This window comes from Rhamphochromis sp. 'chilingali', assembly GCF_963969265.1.
Source record: "Rhamphochromis sp. 'chilingali' genome assembly, chromosome: 2".
Taxonomy (NCBI): Eukaryota; Metazoa; Chordata; class Actinopteri; order Cichliformes; family Cichlidae; genus Rhamphochromis; species Rhamphochromis sp. 'chilingali'.
In genome coordinates, this window is record NC_137930.1 from 59,983,377 (window position 1) to 59,995,893 (window position 12,517).

The 12,517-nt window shown below is 38.2% G+C and overlaps 1 protein-coding gene across 2 annotated transcripts in view; it reads left to right on the forward strand.

The window, feature by feature from the left end:
- The window catches only part of LOC308389756 (voltage-dependent calcium channel subunit alpha-2/delta-1), an 80,936-nt gene that overhangs the window by 37,865 nt on the left and 30,554 nt on the right, over positions 1–12,517 (forward strand). For both annotated transcript variants that reach the window (XM_080871282.1, XM_080871283.1), the window contains exons 8-18: positions 2,715–2,784; positions 3,406–3,456; positions 3,678–3,777; positions 7,271–7,429; positions 9,218–9,322; positions 10,270–10,348; positions 10,779–10,828; positions 10,934–11,023; positions 11,152–11,226; positions 11,305–11,385; positions 11,757–11,831. In XM_080871282.1, the coding sequence (XP_080727408.1) occupies positions 2,715–2,784; positions 3,406–3,456; positions 3,678–3,777; positions 7,271–7,429; positions 9,218–9,322; positions 10,270–10,348; positions 10,779–10,828; positions 10,934–11,023; positions 11,152–11,226; positions 11,305–11,385; positions 11,757–11,831 (935 nt within the window). The remainder of the gene's footprint in view (positions 1–2,714; positions 2,785–3,405; positions 3,457–3,677; positions 3,778–7,270; positions 7,430–9,217; positions 9,323–10,269; positions 10,349–10,778; positions 10,829–10,933; positions 11,024–11,151; positions 11,227–11,304; positions 11,386–11,756; positions 11,832–12,517) is intronic.

Genomic DNA, 12,517 nt, shown 5'->3' on the forward strand with positions numbered 1-12,517 from the left:
CACTCACTCTCAGTATACTTCCTTGTTTTTATGGTGCCCTTCACTAATAGCTGTGCGTCTCCGATAAATAATTTGTGCGTGTTTTCCCTCATAAATATTTTTAGTGATTTAAAACATGTTATAATGTAGACGGTATAATAAATTGATCGATCCAATAAGCCTGTCATTATGTCACAGAATGTAGTATGTACACAACGGCTCCTGAGCAGAATATGACACTAAATACAATATGATTTTATCATATAACAATAATGGATTGGATTTATATATAGCGCTTTTCAAGGCACCCAAAGCGCTTTACAATTCCACTATTCATTCACTCTCACATTCACACACTGGTGGAGGCAGCTACAGTTGTAGCCACAGCTGCCCTGGGGCAGACTGACAGAAGAGAGGCTGCCATATCGCGCCATCGGCCCCTCTGGCCAACACCAGTAGGCGGTAGAGATGGCACGATACCACTTTTTTATGTCCGATACCGATACCGATATCATAAATTTGGATATCTGCCGATACCGATATGAATCCGATATGGTGTTTTTTAATCAACAAAACTGTTTTTTTTAAATATCTTGCTGCATTTTGTATAAGTTCATACTCAAGTTTAAAACAACAACTACACTAAAGCTATTCTGTTATACCTATATGCAAAAAAAAAAAAATTTCATAGTTCAGCAATACTGATCAATCTAATAAACTTAAACCTACACCATCCTCCCTATTCTGGTATTTTAAAGAGTACTTAGCGTAAATATTAAGCAACCTAACTAATAGGGTTCCAACTCCCAGCAACAACAAAAATAAATAAATAAAAAATAGGGAACCACCCCTAACGCTCCACCTCATGATGCTTAATCGACGTAATCAACCTTAATTTGATGCAGTGTGAAAAAAAAAGCACAGAAATCAATTATTTTTCAAGAAATATTAAATAGATTCAACATCTTTCTTCAACAAAATTGCAGACTGCACAGATGGTACCTTCCCAAAGGTACTATAGTACTTTTTCCTTTGGGAAGGAAAAAGTACTATAGCTTACTAGGGTATATATATTAGACTTAATAGTCACTATATACAGTAATTCACTTCTATTCATTTTACATCAAATTAAAACTTTGGGTGTAAGATTCGGATAATTATTTATTAAAAGCTAGACATTTTAAATGAGAATAAGAAAGAAAAGTATGTCTTTGTGCCCCCTTTTCCCTGTTAATGCCCTATCGGCATTAACTGGCTAAACTTTGCTAGATCCGCCCCTGCACAGTTACCTGTGGAAGCCCGTTTCCGCCACTAAAAAAAAAAAAAAGCTAGTATCCATAACTCAAAAGTTTGAGTTATTTTCTCGAAATTTCGAGTTATTTTCTCGAAATTTCGAGTTATTATCTCGAAATTTCGAGAAATATAACTCGAAATTTCGAGTTACTTTTCTCAAAATTTCGAGTTAGCTCTGCCAATCAAAAATATACGTGAATGAGGTCGCTTTCTTGTTACCCGGAAGCATATGGCGCAGGACCGCGCACTCAAAAACGGATCCCAACAAATTAAAGTATGTTTGCTGATAGTAACACCATGTGATTCAGCTAATAACACAGGGATTTCATCATTTGTGAAGCCAGGCTGAAAACACTCAGCAATCTGTGCATTCACGACTGGATGTAATACCGGTAGCTTAGCTGTAGCATTTGTAGCTGAGGGCTTCAGCTTCCGGGTAACATGGAAATGACGTCATTCACGTAGATTACTGATTGGCAGCGCTAACTCGAAATATCGAGTTGCTTTTCTCGAAATTTTGAGAAAATAACTCGAAATTTCGAGATAATAACTCGAAATTTTGAGTTATGGATCCTTTTTTTTTTTTTTTAGTGGCGGAAACGGGCTTCCATAGTTACCAGCCGTCAGCTACGTAGAAAAAGATCCTCGAGTAGAAAGTAATAATAAATAAATTCTAACAACAGCTGATCAAGCTTAAACGTGCTGCTGTTGTTCAGCCGATGGTTTCCTCTTTCTGGTGCAAAGTGGGCCAAAAACAAACCAGAGAGACGGACTCGCGACAGAAAAGCCGATCAGCTGATCATTAAGCAGTTTCATGATTGAAGTAGCAGCCAGAAGAGGCAGTCGCTCCATATATCGTTTGGTAAGCTTAACGCAGGAATGCTTTACAAACATTCAGAGATGGACTTACACACTTGCTTTACTTCTCTCGGGGATAACTTGAAATGCCGGGTTGCTAGCGAAGCTCCACATGCTATCCAGACCACCGACAGGTCCCGCATGCCACAGCCGCTCTATCACGTGATGCATACTGCTCCGACGTGCTAACGTTCTGAGGCGAGTTACGGCGTGTTGCAAGTTTTGTGAGGTGCTTTCGTGATATTTAATGGATCGGATTACATTTTTTATTTTTCTCCGATATCCGATCCAGTAATTTAGGTCAGTATCGGACCGATACGTAATATCGGATCGGTCCATCTCTAGTAGGCGGTAGGGTAAAGTGTCTTGCCCAAGGACAAAACAACCAGGACAGAGAGCCCGGGGATCGAACCGGCGACCTTCCGGTTACAGATGCGCTTCCCAACCCCCTGAGCCATGGTCGCCCCATATTAGTTAAATATATTAGAAATTTAGCCAAAATAGTATGTAGTGTGCTGTTTTTTGTTTGTTTTTCTGCTTTAATTGTGATGAAAACTCAGTACATCTCAAATCTCGTCTTTTAGCTTCTCCCTGGATGGACGCTCGTAAGACCCCTAGTAAAATAGATCTCTACGATGTGCGCAGGAGGCCATGGTAAGAAAACTGGCTCAAGGATAACAGTGTTAGTCAGAATACAAAACTTAAACTTTTATGTCATTATGTGTCTTTGTATATCTATTTCATTGTTTACATGTAGAGCTAATTAGACGTAAGCAGGGTTTTTTAATTCAGTCAAATAATTCAATTAAATAATGCCTATTGCATTTCAGTGGAATATTGTTATGATTATTATTACTGTGAAAATTTGGTGAATACATTTTTTTTAGTCTTTAATTGATTGTTCCGTGCAGGTTGTATAAATTTGAGTGCATTCACACAGCACACAAATTGTATTCACTACAGGAATAAAGATTTTTTTTGTGATAAAATTTTGTATTGCTCTAAAAATAATAATTTGTAAAAACAGCTAATTGTTGATTGCTTTGAATAGCTACTGATTTGACCTTTTTTCATCTTTAAATCATTACCATTGAGTTATTAACATAATGTCATCCATATCGCTCAGTCTTATATTAATATGACAATGAAAATATGACTCAAGTGTGTAAAGTTTTATTGTATTTTCTCAGCATAAATGATTATGCAAATGGTTGGCCCTCAGAGTATATGTGTCTCAGTCCAGAAATGTGTTTGCATTCATTTATGACCATCTAGGTACATTCAAGGAGCCGCCTCACCGAAAGATATGCTAATTCTCGTGGATGCGTGAGTTGTTTGATAATCTTACTGATCCATAACCTTCCTGCATCCATCATGATTTCCCCTGATTGAAATGCATGCCTTTCTAGCTTTGCCACATAGTGTAATGTATTTCCCAAGGCAGAAGCAGTTCTAATTACATCGAGTAAAATCTCACAGGACAAGAACTGAGCAGACAGATTGCTGTGAGAAGCTGTCAGGTATTTCTTTCTTGTTTTTTTTTTTAGGAGTGGGAGTGTGTCTGGCTTGACGCTAAAACTGATCAGGACCTCTGTCAGCGAGATGCTGGAGACTCTTTCTGACGATGACTATGTCAACGTAGTCAGTGTGAGTATTATTAGACTGCCCACTTGCTGAATGTTGGGTGGTCTGTTTATTGAAGGTGACGGGGGGGGGTCAGAATTTACACCCAATTCGTATCCATTCACATACATCTTTACACATACACAACAAATGCCCATACACAGACACACACATATACACACAAATAAAAGAGAGGCAGAGAGATGGATGACCAGTAACGAAATATGGATTTCTCTCTGGTCTGGCCACCATGAAACAGGCCTTTAATGAAATACCCACTGCTCTATTTGGTGTACAGGATTAAAACTCTGCAGTACATGGCCCCTCCCCACCTCTAGGCCCTCAAATGTGGCTGTGGCTGTGTATGTCCATTCCCAACGCTCCTAAAGGAATTAAAGCTGCACCTCTGAGTGGAGTGAACCCCAGGAAACATTTATCACCCTCTTGTTCTCTCCATCATTTGTTCTTTTCATCACTGAGCCATGCAATTCCTGTCAGCATTTCACCATATACCTCCATTCATCTCTTTGTGTCAATGAATGCCCTTCCTTTACACTGTATGCCTACACTTTTCTATACACAGCCAAGAATCATTCCTCTTCTCACTATTCCTTCTGTTTTTTACCTTCATTTTTACTTTTCTCGCCCACCCATCACTTCCATTACATTCTTCCTCTACAGCTTTTCATTCTCTGGCCATCTATTCTAAGCTTTCCACACTTGTGATTACACTTAAATAGAGCCAATCAGGAGATTGTGTGATGCGTAGATGGGTGCCTGTGGAGGTGTTTATTAAGACAGGTCTTTATAGAGATTGGAGCTGTCTTCGTTCTCCTTGCAAATGACAGCCATTCCGACTTTCTTTCCTCTCTCGAGGGACCTTTTGTCTTGGACGTAATGTATTCGGTTTCATGGTGGACTTTTGATTCTGCAAAGATGTGCAATTATTGGCTACTGTTGGTGTGTGTGTGTGTGTGTGTGTGTGTGTGTGTGTGTGTGTGTGTGTGTGTGTGTGTGTGTGTGTGTGTGTGTGTGTGTGCGTGTGTGTGTAAAATGAGATGGTGAGAGATTTGTAGAGACACTGAAATCCAATTCAGTTTTGACTCAGTTTTATGACTTTTGAACTTGAACCCTTTAAAAGTACAGTGCATGAGTTATGATGAATCTATAGTCCAAAGAACTTGCCTGGTTGTATCAAGGTACTAAAAACTTCATTTAGGTTTGTTGCAGTTTAGACAAGTATTAAGACTATGTGGCTCAAACAAGCCAGCAGTATACCTATTTTATATAGTCAAGAACCATAAACTAAAGTTTGGTTGATAATTTTAACAATAATTCTTAGGACTTATTTGCAACCTGTAATATCATACGGCTACCTGTTTTCATTGTTCCAGTCTGTCTTTTTTTACATTTCTATTTTTTAGCAGTTTTGTATTTTTAGCTGTCAACAATATTATTTGCTAAGCATAATGTCAGTATAAGAAACAGGGAGGTTATCAAAAACAACAAGACAGCTAAAGTCAAAATGAAATGGATTTATAATATTCCTGCTGCAATATATCAGTTACATAATGGTAAGTCAGTGTCAATTTCCTCCTGTTTCAGCAAAAATCATTATTCCTTCTGTCAGTCACCATATCTATTTCTTTCTGTCATTGATTCACTCATTTATGCACACACACGGACACACACACACACACATGCATACACATATCCACTGCCCGATGTCTGGTCCTCAGGGTGTTGTTACCTGTCACTAAATCATTAGTCTCTGATATTACCCACAAATCCCTCCTCATTAACAGTAGCCCAGGGACTAAGTTGGCATTTGGTCACGGAAGATGCTCGCGCTCGTTCTTCACAGCAGGTCAGGTCAGACGATTGCTAATGGCTGCCTCTCTTCCTTTCCTTTTTTGCTCTCTCTCTCTCTCTCTCTTTCTGTTTTTTTACCCTTGTCTTCTCTCTTTCCCACACCTCTCACACCACAAGCCTCCACCACATTTATCCAACCTGCTCAGCCATGTTTTGCTGGCATCAATCTTTTAGCCAGCGTCAGTCCAGTGAGCAAGCCTGAGTAGTAAACCAGAATAGAAGACAGTCCGCTGGGATTAGAGCTTGAAGATTAGTCTTCTCTCTTGTGTCGTCACTAATCCATTCCCAAGGCCTGGACCATCACACACACATATAAGAGCTGTTGTAATAGGATCACGGCAGAATAGTGGAATTTGCGGTAGACTGCGTTCACATTCATGTGCAGGGCCAAAAAGGCAGTCTTACAATGAAAGAATATGGCTTTTTCTTAGTCATTCCACAGGTCTCTGTATAGCAGTGTTTATTTTTTTTTAATAAAGTAATTAAATCAGATAAAACTATAATTCTCTGTCACGTACCCTTTATGAGATCATTATTCTCTAAAAGGCAAACACCTCACATTCGTGCTTAGCCCCCCACCACCCGCCACCAACACCACCACACACACGCACACACACACACACACACACACACACACACACACACACACACACACACACACACACACACACACACGTTCTCTTCCTCTCACTTTCTGCTCCTCACCATCCCACATGCTAGACCCACCTTCTTCACTTCTGCTTTAGATAGATTATGTGATAACAGATTCCCATCTGCTCTACACAGTCAGTCATGTGAACTTCCATTGTGTGTTTTGGTGTTTTGTGTTGTGCATGTGCCATAGCCAATATTGTATTGCTTTCCGGTCCAGCAGAGATGTGTATGTCTGTTATTGTCATTCTAAAAGGAACTTCAAGGCTGCCTGGTTCCCTGGAAACGCACACAGACACACATGCACACATACTGATCAAGGCAGACATATAGTCAGGGCTCTTTTTGCCCCCCTGCTTGTCTTTGTACATCAGTGTTTCAGCCTCCCTATCGGCCATCTCGCAGAGATGCATTGATTAGTTGAGATCGATGAGGTGCAGTATTGTTTCAGAAGAGTTCTGCTACACAATAGATGTGCTGGGAATGGGACAGCTGGCTGCTCTGCTGTCCCATGCCCTTCCTGCACTATCATTAGAAGTTCTTTTTGTGTTTTTAATTTATTCTGTCTTTTTACTTATTGCCATTGGGAGTTCTTTAAAAATGCCTTTCCTCCTCACTCCTAGGCACTCCTGAAGCAAACTCAAACGTACCTCATTTTTTGGGGGGTGGAGTATTTGTGCATGTGTGCACTGTGAGGTGGAAATAAGCAAGTCTCACCTTTAAAAAAAGACAGTGAGGTTGCCTAAGCTCGTTTCTATATAACAGAATCTTGTTTCCATGGGTACCAAATCGTTGAGCTCTGAGGATGTGAAGCAATTAGTGGAGCTTGATGAATGTGTCTGTTTACCACTGCCTGATAACAGCCAAGGCCAGGTGGTAGTGTTTGTGTGTCTGTGTGCGTGTGCTGCATTTGTATGATGTGTTGAATTTGCACACATGTTATAATTGTATGAATAAATTTCAGGTCATAACTCCTGTCCTGTCTGTTACCCAGTTTAACACACTGGTGAAAAACACGGCGTGCTTCGACCGTCTGGTTCAAGCCAACGTGAGGAACAAAAAGCTGCTGAAGGATGCCGTGCAGAACATCAGCGCTAAAGGAATTACAGACTACACAAAGGGCTTTGAGTTTGCTTTTAAGCAGCTCTCTGCGGTAAGAAAAACGTGTTATTTTGTCTGACTTTGGGCTGAGAGAGTGCACAAGTTGTAAAGCAAGTTTTGAATGAGTGTTGCCTCCATTTTTGTTGACAGCCTCAGATTGTTGTGTTTTACTGCCATCTGCTGGTTAAATGTGTTGCCTCAACTCAACTGCCTGGTCAGTGAAAGAAATAATGCAATGTTACATTTGATTGACGAGAACCTCAGTAATGATGGAACATTTCCAAATAATACCTCCTACTGCTATTTCCTGAACACATTTCCTTCATCTGATAGAAAAATCCATGAGGTCAGAGAAAGGTGTGAAGGAGAATTTATAGCGACTCAGGAAAAGAGAAGCAAATGCACCTGCAATTTTGCCGACTCCTTAATAATGTCCAGAAGATGAACTACAAAATGTGCGTCTTGGTGATCCAGTGTAACTCGTTTTCACCCCCTTGTTTAGAATTTCTACTAATAAAGTAAAATTCGCTCCAACCTTAAATGCACCTCAATCAATTTTATAGCTCATAATCTCGATTTGAGTCTGTATAAATCTACATTCTTCATGCATTTTTGGCAAGAAGCAGATTTTATTGCAGCAGTGGAATGTTCATAGTCCACCTGTAGGTTTAACAGCCTGCTGTTGAAAATTCAAAACCTATCAGCAGGTTGTTGCGTGAAATAGCTTTTAAAACGCTTTTAATTAACATTTTCATGATCTGTGCCACTTTGTCAGGTTTGTTGACGCTATAAATTTTGGGATGTTATTGTCTCACTTCCTGTCATAAAGGATGGTTCAGTTTATCCGGTGCCAAAGGAGCTAATAAAGGAAGCACTGAAGCACATTTCAGTGTAATTAGACATTTCAAACCTCTTATTATAGCTAACACACAGAAACGTCCAGGACAGTTCCCTCAATTATGAACTTTCCTAATTGAAATTGACTATTCAATCCCATCCCTTACTTTTTACTGAATAATATTAATGCAGGAGGTTAGAAGTAGTGCATATTTGATAGGATTCAGAGTAAGATGCTTAGAATTTCTGCCAATGAATCTAAGCAGCTGTTCATAACCTTTTCTGCTGGACAAAGCAAAAATATATGTCACTATATGAAATGCAGGTGGATCTTCATAACAAAAGGTTTTATCTATTGGGTGAAAAACGTAGGATTTGTCTGCTCATTTATATATATATATATATATATATATATATATATATATATATATATATATGTGTGTATATATGTGTATGTATATATATATATATATATATATATATATATATATATATATATATATATATATATATATATATATATATATATATATATATGTGTGTATGTGTATATGTATATGTATATATATATATATATATATATATATATATATATATATATATATATATATATATGTCATCTTCATAGATAGAGGCTGCATTGTGGTGGAATGGTTCACACTGTTGCCTCGCAAAAGAAGAAGATCCTGGGCTTAAATCTGCTGTCTGAGACTCCTACAGTACCCAGGCTTCCTAACAGTATAAAAAAATGCAGGCTTTCTCTGGGATAGAAGAAAACTGCCTTTAACAATTTTTTTTAAGTTGTGTGGAGTATTGATTATCCAAAATGGGTGTTTTTGATGAAAATGCTAGATAAAATCTTATCTAAGCAACAATGCAAAGCAAAGGCTTTAGTGAATGCCTGAATATTTTTATCCAAAAGAGTAATTGATCCATGTGCCCACAGCATATGTGGCTAAAAACATGACAAATAATTAATCTCCATGCTTATTTTCTTTGATAGACTAATGTGAGCAGAGCAAACTGCAACAAGATTATCATGCTGTTCACTGATGGAGGAGAGGAAAGAGCCCAGGCCATATTGGAGAAATATAATGCTGACAAAAAGGTATACAAAAGACACACATACACACACATTTCTATCATTATAGAGGACAGTTAACTTGCATAAATTCCTTACTTTCTCAAACTAATTCTGCCATACTTTGAAATTTAAGGATTAACATGTTGGGGACTCGCTTTATGTTCAGCAGTGGAAGTGGGAGCAAATCGATTTACATCACACATTATGAATAATACAAAAACACACCAACAAACTTGTGTGGTGCTACCTCTTGGAACTCCCTTTGGGTTGTGTTTTCTGTGTGCACATTCTCTTTATGGAAAATTTCTTCACAAGGCAGATGAGGGTGTGAAACTAAGGCTTCACACAGTTTCCAAAATAGCTGTGATGCTGTGCAAAATATGAACAAAAGCAGAACTGAATGCCTCTGCAAAGGAACCAGGCTAAAGTATGAAATTTCCATTTCCTGCTTTATGCTTCCTAAAAAATGTAAACTCCTAGATTAACATGCGAAAGCCAGATCATTGCATTTCTGATAATAAAACTTGAAACTCAATGTTTTTTGAGCCCAAACTCATTTAAGATGGAAAACTTTCCTGTGGTCTGACAAATTATTTATCTTATTCTCTCCTGGTCCCCACATTTTCCAAAATTCTTTGAGTTTCATCATTTCACATGTTGTTTTTGTACTATTTTCAAATAAATACAGGTTCTAAATGGTCTGTAACTCATTTCATTTATTCATACAAGGATTTACACAAGGTTGCATCACATTTCAACATGTCAAAACAGGAAAAAGATTACATATGATGCTCAAAGTCACATGATCAAAGACAGATTTCACCTTTATTTTGTGTTCAGCTTCAAATGTGTTAAATTGATTAATAATTACAAGTATTTACATTAACTTTTTGTAAAACAATTTTTCTTTGTTGGTTTTTCAACATTGTAAGAGGTAACATGGAGAGATTTTTTTTAACCTTATGCTTCAGGTTAGGATCTTCACCTTCTCAGTAGGACAACACAACTATGACAAAGGACCCATTCAGTGGATGGCCTGCTCGAACAAAGGTACAACACTGATCCCAGCATGCATCTGTGCTTAATCTGTTCTTAGTATTAGATAACATTATGTTCTACTGAAGAATTATTTCTATGATTAACTTGGAATATTTAAGGACACCATAAAACATGCTAGAAATGCTCAAAGGGCATGAGCACAGGACATCCTTGGCCAGATGACGGAAATCTTAACAGGAATGGCTGTCTTAAATGAGCCTTGTGAGACTAATCAGAAAACAATCTCATCAGTGATGCACAAGCAAGAAATCTGGATGGCAGTTATTTCATCTATTTATTTGTGTCTTGTAACTCAGCTGACACAATCAAATGTTATGATGCAGTAAATTAAACTGCAGATTTACACCCTGCATCATTTACTCCTACATGGTGTTTTATTCATACCTACACACTATCTATTGTTTCCTAATCATCTATCCAGGTTATTTCTATGAGATTCCATCCATCGGAGCCATCAGAATAAACACACAGGTGATTTTTTTATTGTGTTTAACATTAATTAATGTTAAACAATGAACAAATATGTTTTATTTGAAAGAATCTGCAGTATTAAATGATGTTATGTGTCCAATTTAGGAATATCTAGATGTCCTGGGAAGACCTATGGTTCTAGCAGACAAGCAGGCCAAACAAGTCCAGTGGACTAACGTATACCTTGATGCTCTGGTATGTATTTTGCAATTTATGTTACAAATTCTTTTTGTTTTTTTTAATGAAAAAATCACCCATTTTGCTCCCAGTCTCATTTGCTCAAGAATATTGCTAAATAGGGCTTTTGCTTTATTCTCGATCAGGAGCTTGGTCTCGTCATCACTGGAACGCTACCTGTCTTCAACAGAACCAAGACCATAGATAAAAGAAACGAGGAGGTATAGTAAATGAATGCATGAACACATCACGTGAGGGCTCGTATCTGTCCTTATCTTTTCTCTCATACTTCCCATTAGCACCAGAATCAGTTGATTCTTGGCGTAATGGCAATTGACGTGTCTCTTGATGACATCAAGAAGCTCACACCACGCTTCACAGTGAGTGTACCACCCATACCCGTGTGTGATCACATGCATGGAGACAAATGCGTTTGTTGTAAAGGAGCAACTTTACACGACTTGCTCAGTTGTAAAGCACTTGCTCGGATGTTTCCCTCTGGAGCAATTAGTGAGTGATGTGATTCATTAGATGGCTTGTTCTTTTCAAGTCTGTTTAAAAAAGGTCACGCACTGATAAGACTGCTTTTGCTATCAGTTTCTGGTCCTTTTTCCATTGTGTACTCATGTTTTTGGACCAGTGGAGCTGCTCTTTTGTACAGTGCCTTGACATGTCAAAAATCTAACATAATCATGGGATTTTATGGACTCACATATTATATTCCCTTTCCTCTGTACCTCTTTTGCATCAGATTGGTCCAAATGGTTACTACTTTGCCATAGATCCCAATGGATATGTGCTGCTGCACCCCAATCTCCAGCCAAAGGTATGGCGTCTGATCTTGTACATAACTTTGTGTGGCTGAGTAGGTCCATATCTGAAAGCATTAAATTATATCTATTTATCATGGTTTCACAGTAACTGTTTGCACTCAGTAAATATTATTCTGGTTAGCATATGGTGCGGTCTTCTTTCAAACTTTCCCATGTTCACCACGTCACCTCATCAGTCTTCATAAAGAGAATCTATCCCTCTGTTAGAGTATGACTTGCTATCATCAGTCCTCAGATATTGGCTAGAAGGTCACTCTCCCCTTATGGGATTAAATAGATATATAGACTTGGCAAAGAATATTTTTTAAGAGTAGCAATTACTGCATTCAGTCTCAATAAAAAATAATTTAATGTTTTAGTTTTAAAAAATTAGATAATACATATTTAAAGCTGAAATATGGAGGAAACGCTTCCATATAAAGCAACCAGAATGCCACCGAGCATACTAACTTTCAAGCTGCTTTTTTTGACCTGTCAAAAGCTCCGATTCATCTTACAATTCCTCAAAGAAAAGCACTAGTGCTTCTTGCCACAGGCATGTATTAAGATGTGGCCCATTATGAGTTAGCAATAACCTCACAGATGGTCTCTGCCTACTTTTCAGCAAATCTCTGTGCATTTCACTACTTTCAGCCAGAGGCAAATACACACTCAGAGCCTCCATTAGGGCTTTATTCTG